At 37.2% G+C, this 16075-nt stretch overlaps 3 protein-coding genes across 5 annotated transcripts; 1 reads left to right on the plus strand and 2 right to left on the minus strand.

The window, feature by feature from the left end:
- LOC18770781 (B3 domain-containing protein Os01g0234100) lies at positions 496–4073 on the minus strand. Its single transcript, XM_007202162.2, has 7 exons — positions 3452–4073; positions 3248–3337; positions 2755–2789; positions 2490–2652; positions 2166–2372; positions 1528–1618; positions 496–1420 (listed from the first exon to the last, which is right to left on the minus strand). Exons 1-7 carry the CDS (start codon positions 3620–3622, stop codon positions 684–686), a joined length of 1494 nt encoding a protein of 497 aa, XP_007202224.2. The 5' UTR covers positions 3623–4073; the 3' UTR covers positions 496–683.
- On the plus strand, positions 5240–9319 carry LOC18769303 (uncharacterized membrane protein At3g27390). Of its 2 annotated transcripts, none has more exons than XM_007203557.2 (10): positions 5240–5309; positions 5548–5745; positions 5917–6025; positions 6122–6317; positions 6410–6543; positions 6673–6961; positions 7059–7165; positions 7284–7458; positions 8214–8659; positions 9035–9319. In XM_007203557.2, the coding sequence occupies exons 2-10, from the start codon at positions 5619–5621 to the stop codon at positions 9198–9200; spliced, it is 1749 nt and encodes a 582-aa protein (XP_007203619.1). In that variant the 5' UTR covers positions 5240–5309; positions 5548–5618; the 3' UTR covers positions 9201–9319. The 2 variants fall into 2 exon arrangements, with proteins under 2 accessions (XP_007203619.1, XP_020423391.1); XM_020567802.1 differs by having other exon boundaries at positions 5269–5285.
- Positions 11894–13577, minus strand: LOC109950471 (cyclin-dependent kinase inhibitor 7). Of its 2 annotated transcripts, none has more exons than XM_020569375.1 (4): positions 13127–13577; positions 12912–12961; positions 12513–12698; positions 11894–12387 (listed from the first exon to the last, which is right to left on the minus strand). In XM_020569375.1, exons 1-4 carry the CDS (start codon positions 13400–13402, stop codon positions 12318–12320), a joined length of 582 nt encoding a protein of 193 aa, XP_020424964.1. In that variant the 5' UTR covers positions 13403–13577; the 3' UTR covers positions 11894–12317. The 2 variants fall into 2 exon arrangements, with proteins under 2 accessions (XP_020424964.1, XP_020424962.1); XM_020569373.1 differs by having other exon boundaries at positions 13109–13576.

The raw sequence follows: 16075 nt of genomic DNA on the forward strand, positions 1-16075 counted from the left end.
CTTTTGTCTTTTCAACTGGGTTTTTATTAGTTAAGTGGCTTTATTTGTTTTAAAGAAATAATTTATTTGTTAAAAAGCCCATCTTCGCTGAAAACCTTTTTCGGTCTCTGACCTAGTTTTATGCATGTAAAATAAGAAAGGAACTTAGTCATTTTGTTTGTTCCATGAGTGATTAAATCATCATCTTTTCATATATGTGTGAGTTCATGAGTATTATGCATGTTGTTGATCAACAATCGTGCCTTGAGGTGTGAGCAGCCGAGACCAGCGTTGTGCCATCTCTTGTCGACGAAGGAAGACAAGATCGCTGATTGGGTTGAGTAGCAAAGGCGACTAGGCAAGTCTGCCTTGTGAGCGTTAGTCTTGTGAGTTGAGACTTGTAAGACCTTTTTGTATTCTTTCTCATAGTAATTTGTTCTCCGGCATAGTGCCCGCAGTTGCTTTCCTCATCTTGAGGTTTTTTTTACAGCGTCAACATATCTTGTGTCCCTTGTGTGATTGTTTGTGTTTTTGTTTGAATTTATTGCTGCTGTGTATTCTAGAATTCTACTTACATGATTGTTACAGTATTTCAATCCTGCTGTGGTGTTTGAGTATTAAGAGACAGATCGGTTCGCCATTCTAGGGAATTTCAAACCAAAAACCTAAAAGAGAAGAGGATGTTATACTTTTCGATAACATTGTTACCATGGAGCAGTAACCTCTTCATGGAACTTGCGCGTATAGACTTCAGCTTTTGATCTCAAACTCTCAATGGCAGCACCAAATTCATCACACATATCCCTCAATTCCTCAAGCTTTACCTCAATATTTCTTATTCCTATGCCTGCTTGTGATCGTTCAATTTTAGCTTCTTTATACATCCTTGCCTCCACAGCAGCTCCTGAGTCGTTGGAAAGGTTTGCAAGCCGGCATAGCCGATCACGTAAAAATCCAACATTCATCCCCAACAGCTCAAAGGCCTTTAAATATTTGTCCCAAGACACAAAATCATCCCGAGTCGTAGTAAGTTTGCAAGCTCTGATGGCATCAGCAATATTTACGGTTTCAGATATAGCACCTACAACCAATTTATGATTCATGCCCTCGACAAAGTTTTCGTGAAGAAATGCATTCTGGCTGCAGCAGAGCTTGTAGTACTTTCTTCTTACATCTTCGGGGAGCTCAGACTCTACAAGCAACCCATTTACTAGAATGCTGAAGTTCTCAAAACTTTGGATGTCTTCAAATTGAAGAGCTGTGTCTGGTGATTTGGATTCTTCCAAAACTTCCGAATCAACCTCCTCACTATCATCTTCAGATTGTTCAACCGGCTGCAAGCCAATCTTTTTCTTCTTTTGCGCTTCTGAAGGAGGAGAGTGTGCACGTTTCCTGGTAGCGTCATTACAAGCCTCAGTGCCCGTTTCTGCATTATCTTTATCTGAGTGCAACATCCAAGAAAAATGATAGACACGTCAATAAAAGTACAAATTAAACTACAAATGCATGATACTAGGAAGCAACAGACAGAGACATCAATGAACTTGCCTGCATCCTTTCGTTTTGTATGACTATCCAAATTTAGAAGCCCAAGACCCCCATCAACTTCAGTCAAATCATTTGACCTTATTATGTAAACCTACAAGATGGAGGAAGATACAATTATAGATAGTAAACTTTCAGAAGTGCACAAGAACAAAAGCATCCAAAATCTTGATCTATCTGAACCCCTTTTGTGATGCTTCATGCGTATTCTTCCATCAAAATTCAACAGAAATAGTAAGTAAACAACATGGAAAAAATTGACAAGGGAATGTTGCACCAACTCCATCAGAATTTCACTGACATGGCAAGGCAGGAATCAGAAGACAGACCATGTTAGTCATGCACTCAGTTCTCTTGTTTGTTCGGGAGCAGATAAAGAAGAGTATTTATAGGACTAACACTCCTTAAGGAAAAGAATTTTCATCTTCCAGACAACAGGGTCATATCAAGCTGCACAGGTTAATTGTGAATACATAATGACTAGCTTAAACAGAAGTGAGAAGTTTTGGACCAGGTTACACCTATTGACAATGCACGATTGTTGCAGGGTTTTATTTGTGCCATCGTACAACTGTTCCTAACTAGTACAATGCAGCCTACACTTTTCTTGTGATTTTGGGTATAAAGTTTCAAACCATTACCTTAAATTTGGTAGGTTCAACTAATTGGAAGACAAGAACATCTCCTTCAATCAAGTTGTGGGAAGCAGCAAACTGTCTCCAACCAGCACTCAGTCCTGTCTTGTATGCAATGTATTTCAACTGACACTGTCTACCACCTTCATCTTCCAAAGTCATTGTAATATCTTTATCTGGTAAGTGTGATTTGCAGAACAGCGAAGGAAGCCCCTATTACACAGAATACATAAAAAAAATATAGGGGGCGCAAAGAGAAGGGGTATTCATTTATATACCACTGCTATTATGAATAATGTTCCCACAGTCATCTATTTTAACAGTACTTACCATCCAAAAACAACTAGCGACGTGTGATCTGACCAGAGATTTCACGAAGCTAGGAAATCGAGGCTCTAGTTTTGATCGAACTTCCTGCGCTTGAATGACAGCAGATGACTTTGCTTGACCTCGTGAGGGTGAACCATCAACTGGATACTCATACTGCGTATTGCTTTAAAGAAAGCACAGAGACAACATTATCATGAAGCGCATATACAAAAGACAAACAAAGAGGGCCAAAGTACAGAAAGGCCATACAAGATGCTTCACTGACCTAAGGGCCGGGGACTTCCCTGCTTGACCCAACATCTGCCGTTCAAACATTTGTTAAAAAATTTCATCAATTCCCGCAATCCAATCATAAGGAACAGTGCCATTCCATCCATACAAACATTTTATTTTTACAGAACTAGAGATTGCAAGTCAAGCCAGTGAAACACACAATAAGAAGTTTGATTAAAAACACAATAAGAAGAAACATATAACCTAAATACATTGCACCCTTTTTGCTAATCCATAACAACGATGGCCTCTAACCAGTACTCCTATGAACTTATCTTACTCAAATAAGAATTTTGATCAATCAAAGCCTCTATATGTTAGCATGGAAGTACATTGTATGACAAAAAAAGAAGAGGAGGTGAAGCACAAAAGAGAAACGATTTTTCATTGTGCTACATCACCCATTGATCCACAATTATATGAACACAATGGAAATTGATCGAAATGTTTAATTTAGGTTTCAAAAAATGAAAGGGGAGCCATACATTCTTAATTTGGATATTGGAAAGCTCCTTCATGGGCATGGAATGCTCTACTTCTTTCTCGTTTGGCTTGTTTGGCTTCTTCGGCTTTGCCTATTCCATAATGCACAAAAAACCCACATCAATTACATTGAAAAATAAATAATAAAAAACCATGTATTCTAAGATAACCACAGAGACAAAGACAGAGAGAGGTCAGGAGCAGACCGGATTGAGAAGAGAAGGTTTTGGGTTGGTGTTGGGTTTGGGCCTGGGCCTGGGCTTGGACAATTGAGCCGGAGTCGGGTGTCCCTCCTCCTTAGACGACGGCGTTTGAGGCGGCTTCTCCTCCCTTCCCTGGTGCAATTGGGTCTCTTTCTTCCCAACATTCCGACCCATGATTGAATTGCACGCTTTATGTTTGTGTTAACAAACCACAGGCACAGGTGTCTTTCTGTCTGTCTGTCTTTCTGTCTATGCCCAACAAAAGAGGGAGAGACAAAGCCAGATATCATAGGACTGGCCTGGCTTCATGCCTCCTTTCCTTGGGGTTTCTCTCTCTCTCTCTCTCTCTCTCTCTCCTCTTTTTTTTCTTCTGATTTTTTTTGGGTTTTTTACATTTTGTTGTTGTTGCTGTAGTCTTTTTGCCTAAACACCAAAACGACCGTTTACAACTATTGAAACAAAGACCATATTAAAGTGACCCTTTCTTCTTCACCATTCCTTTTTGTTAGGGAGCTAAAGCTTTGGCTTCATGGATTGAGCTGTGTCTCTTCTTCTTCTGTTTATATCAAATCAACAGAAAACTGAACCTCTTCCTGACCGACACGTGCCCCCTCCATGAGTCCCGTTGCGCGCCGAAGCCCGCGTACTATAATGCCTGACTTTAACGACGACGTTTTGTCAATGGACCATCTTGTGGAGCTTACACAAAATGTCCTTAAGAGGCAGCCATTTGTTTGGGTAAGAATATTTTAATAGTATTTTGTGTGCCTATATGATATGACCAAAATAGGTATAAATATTATATGAAGAATCCTATTAATGAAAGCAATAAAAGTAATTTCCATTTCTATTATGTGATATGCGGTAATCAAAGTTTGTTCTCCATATGTAAAGGATACATATCTACAAGGAGTTTGTAGTTCAAGTAGTTAGAAGTATTTATTTCTGTATTGATGTTCTGGATTCGATTTCTCTCTCCGGAGAAATTTATTTCCTGTACATTGACAATGCGTCTACGTATCAATCTATTTTAAAGATAATCATCAAGGTATGTACTTTATTGTATTTTCGCTTCCAATCTTATGTTCCAAAATTAGTTATCTATTTTTGTCATGATTTTTCCTGAGAGAACAATTGCTTCAAACCACTACACTAGTGGGTCCTTTGCTTTCCATTAAATACTAAGAATTGTGATAATTAATAACAACCTGTGTGTTAATTATCTCACATCAAATAAAAATGTCTAGTTCGTTGGTCAACATTGTCATAACAATTTGGTTATTTCTTCCCCAAGAAATTGACTCCCTTTTGAAAAGGTTGCCATATATTATTATAGTACAAACGTAATCATCGAATTGAGGTTAAACTACTTACCTAGGGAGGGGAAGAAAACAACATCAAATGGCTTTTCGCTTTGTGCTTTGTTCATGTAAAAAACATAGTGTACAAACTAAAAAGAAAACATACGAATATATTTGATTATTATTTGTTAATTATTTTTGTATTAAGCAGAAGATGTCATAGATCCTCATAAACCAAACTACCCAGCAATAATATAAGATTATAAACAAACATAAACCAACATAATAATTATGTCAAGGGTAATCTTACTTACTAATTATTAATGTATTGTGTGACATAAAGGATGATGCATTTTGGTAATCCAGTGAGAACTTGGTGCAGCATAAGAGTGGTCGGTGCCACGTCGATGCTGCACAACAGAAAATCTACGTACATCCAAGGGCATATTTAATTTTGCATGATTGCATATACAAAGAATTGGTTCTTTTTGGTTTTTGGGCTTATGCGTTTTGACGGATTCATCAGAGAGTGGCCAGTAAGCCAACAAAACCAAAAACTAGTTGGTTCCATAACTCTGTCTCTTTGCATCTTTAATTTGAATAGTTCCTTTTGGTTCCTAACTTTCTGGGGTTATTGATTTTGGTTGGATCTTGGGTTTTCTTTGTACACTTTGTTCTTATTCTTTGTCATCTTCCCGCAGCACACCTCTTCTCTCTCTCTCTCTCTAATCTCTTGATTAATAACAATTATAATAAATATATATTCATTCATCCTTTTCTTCATGGTGCCTGCAATAGCTGTCAACCGGGGACTAAATTCATAATCGAATTCGAATGCTGGTATTCAAATTTCGGTTAAAATCTCTCCAATGGCGCTGTTTCTGTCTCTGTGGTCGTTTTATAGTACCGATTTTACACAGTCTTTCAGCGGTTGTTTGAAGGTTTTCTATGTGGTATTTGCATTCGGCTCTGCTCTCTGTCTGGGTGCTCTTAAAGGTATGTCCTTCGTTTGTTTGTATTTTTTTTTTTTAAAGAAAAAAAGGTATCTTTTTTTTCATTTTTTTTGGCTGTGATTCATGGACTGTGGGATGGTTTGTTTTCAACTTTTGCATGGTGTCTGCTGAAAATTTAATTGGGATTTTCATTGGATTTTGTTCAATGTTGCAGGACTTCTTGTGGGTCCTATTTCTGCTCTAATACTGATTTTAGGGAATGTGGGGATAATTTTGGGCTTGTTTCCTGCGCATGTTGCCTGGACAATCTACACTCTTATAAAGTTGGTAGCTTTGGAACTACCCTTTTCAAAATTTTCAACAAATATCTCATTTTGCAGAGATTTACTATGTTTCTTTCCAATGTTTGGCAATTGCAGGATTGATAGATTTGACACACCACTTAAAGTTGCCATTTTGTTTGCTTTGCCTGGCCTATTGGCTATATGGTTGGGTTTGAGCATAGCTGGGAGTGTTCTTGGGGGAGTGGGCTATGGATTCTTCACTCCCTGGGTCGCTACATTTGAGGCCTTTAGGCATGACAATGAGTTCAAGAAATTCAAACATTGTATTGTGGTACATTCTTAAAGCTGTTCCTTCTTTGAATTATCTGTCTGATTTAGTATCTGATTTGCACTGCTCATTCTGTTTCACTTGTGAACGTTTAGGATGGAACTTGGGGTACTGTTAAAGGAAGCTGTACTGTTGTTAGAGACTTTGCAGACCTATGTTATCACTCATACTCAATCTATTTGAAGGAATTGCGCGAATCCCCCGCTTCACAGGAAGTTCAACCTCTAAGGTAATCGTGCTTATAATCCTACACCAAAAAGTTTCCTTTTAGTCATCAAAATTTGTGGCAGAAGATATTGCAATGCCTCAAATAACCATTTTATTCTAAACTCATTTCTCTTTTGGAGACATCTTATAGGTTGATTCACATTCCGGCCTGCATTATAGCTGGTGTATTGGGCCTAATGGTGGAGATTCCTGTTTACACTGCAATTGCTGTTGTAAAGAGTCCATATATGCTGTTTAAGGGCTGGTACCGGCTGATTCATGATCTAATTAGCCGAGAAGGACCATTTCTTGAACTAGCTTGCATCCCTATTGCTGGTTTAACGATCCTTCTGTGGCCAATTGTGGTTGTTGCTAGCATCGTATTGGCAGTTTTCTCAAGCATTTTTATTGGATTGTATGCACCAGTTATCGTATATCAGGTTTGCTCATACCGGATTATAATAATCTTAGTCTATTATCTCCTTAGCCTTTGATGATCACTGAAATTATATGTCCTTTTACCATTTGTGGATGTAGGAAAGATCTTTCAGGAAAGGTGTGGCCTATGTGATTGCAATGGTGGCTGAATTTGATGAATACACAAATGACTGGCTGTATCTTCGAGAAGGAACTATCTTCCCAAAGTTAATCACTCTCCTGCTTATAAAATTTTGTTCTTGAGCTTATTAAGCAATCTGCAGCTACATTTTGTTCTTTTGCTTGTAAATGTTTAGCAGTTGTGTTCTCATTATGCGCAGCCAGGCCCAAATATCGAAAAAGAACTGTCTCTCAATCATCCGAGCTTTCTGTGCGAGGAAATCAGGTGGCTGGAGGCAAATTCAGTCCTGCATCTATGGAAGCACCTGCAATGCTTATGCCAACTATAGGCAATTCAAGATCGGTTAGAGCCGTAATACAAGAAGTGAAAATGGTACAGGTATGCTTTTAGGTTTTGAGGCAGAAGTGGTTTTTTCTTCTCCTCTTTTCACCAAGTACTAACTGTGAGCCTGAACACTTTGATTCAGTATCTTTTCTAGAGTATTGAAACCAATCTCTGACCAAAAGTTCTCTGCAAATGAATTTGTTTTGAAAGAAAATATATCCCCCAACTACCCATGCGATCTTTTAGAGACCATGGTCAATATATGAAATCTATGTGTCATGCACTAAAACTTTTTGGGAGATATGAATGACAATGCAATCAGTGATTCTGCTAGCACACAAAAACTTATTCTTCCAAAAAGTGTAGTAAAATTTCTATTTAACCCTATAGAGGAGGTTGGAGAGCAGGGCTAGGAAGGGCAGGAAGGCTCTTTCTTTCAGTCTTATATTGAACAAAAGCAAAATTTGCCCTGCCTAGAGAACAAACTTGGGTGCCAATAGAGCCACAAAAGGCAATAAACTAAAATCGAAAGGAACCACACAAATACTAATATGTTGGGGGGTTAAGAGAGTTAAAATACATGCACATATCCCTTTTTTTTTTTCTTTTTTTTTTCTTTTTTTCTTTTTCTTTTTAAAGATTATTGATTACACAAATTAGTGAACTGCTTAGAAATATGAAAAGAAATGTACTCAGATACATAATCTTTTGCTATGTTTACTTTCTTCCGAATTCTATGTTGATTAACTCTCTCACTTGTTTTGATTCATGATGAGAAATTTTCTTGTGTTTTACTCTGTATGCAACAGATATGGGAAAATATGATGAGGTCCTGCCAACTGAGGGGTAAGCAACTGTTGGATGCTAATGTGATAACCCCAACCGACCTCGAGGAATGGATGAAAGCAAAGAATAGTAATGATGGATCTATTATCGGTGTCGGTTTGCCTTGTTATTCATGCTTGCAGACTCTTCTCTGCTCCATCAGATCAAATTCATCTGGTTTACTGTTACTGGATGATGTTGAAATTAACCATTTCAATAGACCGCATGACAAATTGTTGGACTGGTTCTTTAATCCTATAATGGTCCTGAAGGAACAGATAAAGGTACAATTGGCAGAGGGTGAGGTTAGATTTTTGGAGAAAGTGGTTCTTTTTGGAGGCAATACACAACGCATGGAGGCTTGGGATAATGGAAGTTTAGCACCTCAAGATGCTCTGAGAGCTGCTCAAATCGAGGGCATTAGTAGAAGGTACGATTTTGTCTCTTTATTCCAATTTCAACCTACTAAATAAACCAAATTGTTCAGAATTCATAGCTTTACAAAAGAAAATTTTGAATGCTCTAATGGTTTCTTAGCAAACAGAGGTAGAAAAACAGTATCATTGCCTGTGCAGCATCTGAACATTGTCGAAGAAAAAAAATTGTCGTTCGGTTTTCCTTTTTTTGAAACACCCTTTGTGTTTCATCCCCTATTAAGTAAAGTGGCCTGACTAAATTGAATTCTGAAATATAAACTGAGGTTTGACTCTTCTTAGCATTATGTTACTAATTTTGATCAAGAGTTAAAAGCCCTGCAATTATAATTCTCAATATTCATGTTTACACGTCGTGATTATCTTTGTAGGATGATTGGAATGATGAGAAGTGTCTCAAAGTTTCCTACTTACAGAAGGAGATTTCGGCTTGTTGTGAAGGCTTTGATGACACACACCGTACAGAATGAAGCTTCTCATATATGCGTTTCAGTTAAATCTAATACCTCCAGTGAAGATGTGCTGGATGAACCTTAAGTTTATTTCCTCGCTTCCCTTTTGTATTTTTTTTCCCCTTCACATTAGACTAATTAATTTCTCAAAGGACATGAATTTGAGCTTGTTGGTCAGATCATTAGTTTATGAGCTTTGCTAAACACTATCATCTTGAGCTTTTTCCTGCAGTTTATTTATTACTGAAAGAGAAGGGTAAATTCTCCATGGGGGTAAAAAATTCTTGCATGGATCATGGTAAAAATAGCATGAGGTCTTGCTTGCAAAATTTGCAGGCAAAAAGACATGATGGTACTACAGGTTGTAAATGTGGTGCAGGGCAGTGAGAAAAAGACATAACACAAATGTCTAAGTTTTGAGTAGTCAATTGAGTGCAGAAGTAGCTGAACCAGAGCCATCTTCATCCTCTTGAGGCATCATTTTCACTGAAAAAATAAAATAGGAAATGGCAGATACGCACGTTTTACTTGGGTAACAATGGCAGAGGGCTTGGTTATACCAGATTGATGAGGTGGGGTTGCCAATACTTTGTCTTTTTCGCCCGCTTCTTAATCCATTTGTTGACACACAAATTAATTTTACATTGGATATCAAGGCAAATGTAACAACAATTTAATGGTAATCTTATGTTATTATTTGCTCGACTCTACTTAGAGGTTGCCCTCCAATGAGATATAGCCATTTAAATCGGCTTGTACATAAGTAAAAATGTGCATCCAGTAGTGGATTCATGAATTTTTTTTCATCGAGCCAAGATTAAGAAACTCCAAAATATATTTTTGTAAATGAAAAAAAAACCGCATACACCGCTCAACTACTAGCTGCTTGTTTGGCCAAACTCTTTGAGGCATAACAAACACTTTGCCCTTCATCTTACCTACTTGTCCCTTGTCTTAGTCCAGAAATTGGACAGATCAATGGAGGGTCAATTTGTTGAGTGAGGGCAATAGCACCTTCTCAACTCTCTTTGGATGTGTATCATGCTCAAACTGAGAATGGTTTTGTTAGTTGCAACTTGACCTAAAAATCGTATATTTTTAATTATAACTTATGAATTATCTGATCTAATTGTAAATTTTAAAGTCGAACATGTTATGTTGTATGATCGATCAATATTTGAAATTGACAGTCTCATGCGTTAAGTTGTCAAGAATATGTAACTAAATCATTTAATATGAGAATTGACCACCTATACATGATGCATACATTTAACAAGAAAATGCAGTTTCTTGCACAGAACTTGCTCGAGTCTTGGATAAATATAAAAAAGATAGGCCCTAAAAGCTTAGCCCATTATGAAATAAAATCTATGCTCATGGTCCAATTCACTTCGTTCTATTTCTTGTTGGTAAGCCATGGGCAGTCACATCAACTGCTAGCCATCATCCGAGGGCTCTCCATCGTTCATTACTTATTACGAGAAGCATCCCAACTAAAAGGCACATCTAGAAAAAGAATATCCTCCAATGCAAAGCAAGACAAGTTTTTTTTCTTTTAATGGCAATGTAAAAAGTTCGTTGGATATATAACCTTACACTTGAGTTGCATTTTGCTTTTGTTTTACATATAGAAGAAGCAAATTACACAAACTTTTACATGTTGCATTTTCTAAGATTTCTATCTACCTTTTACCTTTCCCTTTTTTGTTACCATTCTACTCTTGTTCCTATACGACTCATAATCAAGAAACATTTTTCTTTTTAAAGATTTGGGTTTAGCCCCAATGGAATAAATTCTCATATTTTTCATTACAAGTGTCGTGCTCTTGTCGGTTCAACGTGTTTTATCTCATTTTAATAGTGTCGGATTCATACTACATTTATGCTAATTCGGTCATTTTACACTTTTAATTTCTAGTGAGATCTGTGTAATTTATGAATACTCTTCTTCTTTAACTTTGTCGTCTTTTTTTTTTATTTTACCTCGTTAATTTTTTTTATTTTTTTATTTATTTATCTTTCAATTGTCTCTTTGATTTAAAAATCGCAAAAATACAAACACTACCGGTAGAACTAGCTAGAAAAATCACAAATTCCCTTTCTAGGAATTACAAGTTGAAGATGCTTGACATATCAACAAACTTTAACAGTTCAAAACCTAGCGAGGTATATATGCAGCTAGGCCTAAATATTACTAGAGTCCAGAGAATCCGAAAGAATCTCAACAAACCCTTATTTTGTCTCTCTTCTCTCTCTCCTACTTGTTTTTAACCCTCCAATATAATCCAAATGCAACAAATTTCCAAGAACCATAAATGAAAACAACAAAAAGCCTTTAAAGCAAGCAGCAGATCGTACCTCCCTCACCAAATACTACACCCACCGTATCACAATTCTGCATCCTTCTTTGCACAGAAACTTCCTCATTTTGCCTTCTCTGGTCTTATTAAACTGTTTTCTAGCACATACACAAAAACATTGACCTGACTGATTGACTGACTCACTGACTGAACCAGATGCCAGCATTTCAGAACCCAATGTTTCCACAAACTGTTACTAATTAAATTATTCCCCCAATTAGGGTTTTTTTTTTTTTTAATTATAAAAAAAACTCTTTCTTGTAATAGTAAATATTCTTTCTTGTTTTTACTCGGGATTTGGAAAAAAATCGACTTGATGGTTGTTGACGATGGATTCGATGGGATAAGACACGTGTCAGTAACTTACACGCCATATGGCTTTGCATAAATTTTTTATATATTAAAATATTGAAGGCAATTGACGCCGAAAAATACTGAAAATTATTGACTGCATCTGCACGTAGTGTTGTTGGTACAGAGAAGGAAAGAAACAGTTGACAGTAGCAGATAGATAGATAGATAGGCCAAATTGAATAGAGATTGAGACACCAAATGTGAAGAAGAAGAGAGAGTAGAATTCTAGAAGCTTTTTGTGATCTTGTTCACTTCTATACTCTCTCGATCGTACTCGCAGAGACAAAACTCCCCATCTCCTCCATCAGATTCTTCTTCTGCTTCTAAATTGACTAACTTACGAGCTACAGATTGCTGTACATGAATATTAAACCCAACAAACAAAAAAAAAAAAGACACTGATGAACTTAACTAGTAGTAGGAATAGCTAATTAACAAAATAATTTGCATGAGGATTATTGATCCTCTTTTTTTCTTTTTCTTTTCTTTTACGGCGTTAATCGAACCCACTCGTACCGTCCTTCCATCGGCTCGTCCTTGGCAATATCATAATTATACCTGCAATTATCAATTCAGAAATTTTCATGACAATTGGACAAAGCCAACGTAGAAGCTTCAACTTTTGTACAATTAACAAAAATTAACAAAAATTAAAAAAATATATATATATATATTGAACTTACCTTTCCATAAATTGTTTTTGGATGTTTTTCTCGGCGGCTGCGAAGAATTCTTCAAGCTCTGACTCGATAGGTGGTGCTGATCTTCGTCTAGAGTCGGTGTCCTTCGACCTCACCGTCACTGTGGATTCTACTTCCTCGAATTCTGCTTCGGCTTGAAGCCCGCTCATAGGCGCCGTCATCTCTCTCCTGCAGCAGCAAGATACAGCGAACACAAGGATAGAGCAAAGAATTGAGACACAGTATGCGAACTTAAATACATTTGAGTGCGCGAGAGAAAGGTAGAGCAATTTTAAAATTTGAGTAGAGAAAATTTAATTTTTGAATTTTGAATTCAAGATAAGAGTGCTTGAATTACAGTAATAAATGTTGGATGAATGTATATAATGTATGTTTGAAAACCTTTCTCTGCTTGAATTATACTTCCACGACCCGACCTGTTCACTCTCCTTCTGCAACAAATAATTAATTTAAAAATTCAATCAATAAAGAGACGTGAAAATTGAATGAAAGCTTCAAGCAATAAAAGCGCCACAAAAAAGAACCGAAAATTCCAACAGTTGGAGGGGATAATTGAATTTAATGCCGAAATTAATTACTTCAATTAAATCGTTCACCTTCAGATCTACGAATTTTATGTCTCCATCATGCACCAGCTCACTCGAGCCGTTACTCGAGCAACAAGAGGTCTCGACGTGATCCGACGTCGAAACGTCCTCGTCCGCTTCCCGCACACCCTCTGCCGCCGCAATTTTCGACGCGCCACTTACGACGAGTCGTCTCGGCTTCTTCAGCTGAGCATACGAAGACGGCAATTCGACGGATTCTCCGTTCGTGTTGACCTTCCTCTTCTTCTTCGCCGTCGCTGACGTGGCGACTCGAGCCACCTCCATCGCTGTCGCCTCGATTTCTCTACCGCTAGTCGTTACTTCACTTCCTCATCACCATTTCTCTCTCTCCAGAGCGCTCTCCACTTTGAGTTTCTGAGAGCGAGAGTTAGAGAGAGAGAGAGTGTGAGCGATGACGATGATAATGATGATGATGATGATGATGACGAGGCCGTTGGACGGCTGCGATTGATTTGGTTTATAAGTGCGGGGGGGCAAAGGTTGCGTGGTGGTCCAGACTCCGTTAACAATGACGGGGAATCTGAAAACGGGCGATTTGACGGCGCCGTTACGTAGATCTGGGGTGCACCGAACATTCGTCGAATAAATCCACGCCACGTGGATGCGTTGCACGTTGAAGATAACAGGGGGGGGAAATGATTGCCTACGACGGTTCAGGTTCAGAGGCTGTACGGTCGTGGAAGTTAGAACGGGATTCACTGAATTACGGGCAGTTATAAAAATCGTACCGTTTGGTTCAATGAATTCCGTTTGGCTCTGAACGGGTCTTTTAACTCTTGTTAACCATATGATTATTAACGGTGAGGAACTGGACGTACTTATTTACCCTTGTCTTTACTTCACAACATCGGAAATGCCACCATGATCCATTGGTTTTTTTTAACTTTATTTCCATAATTGCCAATGAGTTGATGATGATTTGTGCATGTTAAGAAAGCATAATTAGTTTGCAAAAGTGATGGCCAATGGTAATGGCGTGGACTCAGCTTCAAAACAAGATTTACCAATAGTAAGATTAACGCCCTTATCCTTTATATCTGTCGCAAGAGTTCCACTCTTGACGTTCTAACTCTAAATAAAAATGAATTTTTTTTTACCTGTTCAAGTAAAGGAAAGGGTAAGAATTTTTTTCTCATAAGATCAAAGAATTCTACGGTGTAAAAAAATTTGAGAGGAAGAAAAAGGAATGCATAAAAAAACTATCAAAAAAGCAAAATTAGTAGGTAACGAATATCGATCGATAATATCATATGACGAGTTTCCACCAACAATTATTAAATCTTCGCTTCTTCTTTGAATCAGGTACACATTACTATTGAATATCCTAATTAATTTGAGTTTTTGATAGGACCACAAGAATTCTACAAATTAGGCAACAACAATACTTTTTTGAATCGGGTAGGATTTATAGGCCTACAATAGTAGGTGCAAGAGTATATAGTACAATAACTGCAATCGAAGTACAAGAGTAATGTCTGCTAGCTAATCTAACTCATATGCACGTATTGTTGTCACTCACTATCACTCTAACAATTTGATTCCATATTGCACATAGTTTTATCTTTTAACTAAGTTTTTATTTATTTAATACAAACGATATTTGAAGAGGGAGATCGAACTTATGACTTTAATTAGGTGCAAGAGTAAATATTTTTAATCACGAAACTACAAGCCCTTCCTTTTAACTGAGTTAATTGCGGCTTAATTACCAACCAAATTCACTTTGCACATATAGCTTTCGCCTTTATTATAATTTGCTCCAACAGCTTTGAGAATTGGATTGATATCAGCATGTCAATGTCATCAAGGCTAGAAAACAAACTACACGAGCTCTACCTTACTTAATTACAACTACACCCAATTACGTGGAGAATATTAATAGAAGCAAGGTCCCCCCTCCCCTACAAATGTGACAAAGTAACTGGTAGTTTCTACCATGCACTTAAACGTAACCTAAGAGGGCCAGCAAAATAGGGCTTCGGTTAAGTTGCTTCTTCTTTTTTGCCGGTGGTTAAATTGCGCTTTTGGTAACCATCACTTAGCTAGTCATCAAAATGAAAAAGAAGAAATTCAACTTCTTAATGCTAGATACTTTATCTTTTATACTTTCTTCATTGTTCTTCGCATTGTGTAATCTTAATTATATGATGATTGAAATCGTTCAAGATTATTCTTTCACAACTATTCTTTGCAGAAAAAATAAACTAAACTAGATATCGTTAATCACAGTTTGATAACTCAATATTTCTTCCATTCATCTAATATTAGTTGGATGATTAAATGATTATAGATTTTATTTACTTTTACATAGATGATCTATAAAGAATGGCGATTATGAGTATTAAAAAAAATTGCGTAATGAGAAGTGAATGTGATAAAATAGAAGAGGAAGATGAGTCAATAGGGTAGCACAATGAATAATAATCTTGACTTGTGGACTAGTGGTCTCAGATTAGAACTTCCATGGCACATTTAAAGTGTGTGTGTGACAGAAACTCCCCTCTCTTTTGTAATTTAGACTATTGCTTGAATTATAAAATAATAATAATAATAATAATAAAAGGAAGAGTTGACTATGAAAGTCTTAGTTGCCTCCTTCCCTACCTCATCCCCTCTCCTTTCATCCCTTATTTTCTCCTTCCCTCCCTTTTCCCTCAAGATTGTTAGTTTATTTTGTGATGTGGAAGCAGTGGCTGTGAAATAATGTCGTGGCCATGCACAAGGGGTTGGCTCCCTTCAACATAGTTTGGATCTCTAAAGAGGGAAATATGTCTGCTTGCATTGAGTTCGGGTTTAGCCAATGTTATCTAGTATGACGCTATTATTTTCTTCGAGTTGCCAAGAAGATGTGGAATGGTGGTCTTGTTTCTTAGTTTTGTTATAGACTAATAATTTTCAAAAACTCTTTAAGAGTTTGCTGTGATTTGTTTTCTATTT

The sequence above is a fragment of the Prunus persica genome, chromosome G7, assembly GCF_000346465.2.
Source record: "Prunus persica cultivar Lovell chromosome G7, Prunus_persica_NCBIv2, whole genome shotgun sequence".
Taxonomy (NCBI): domain Eukaryota; kingdom Viridiplantae; phylum Streptophyta; class Magnoliopsida; order Rosales; family Rosaceae; genus Prunus; species Prunus persica.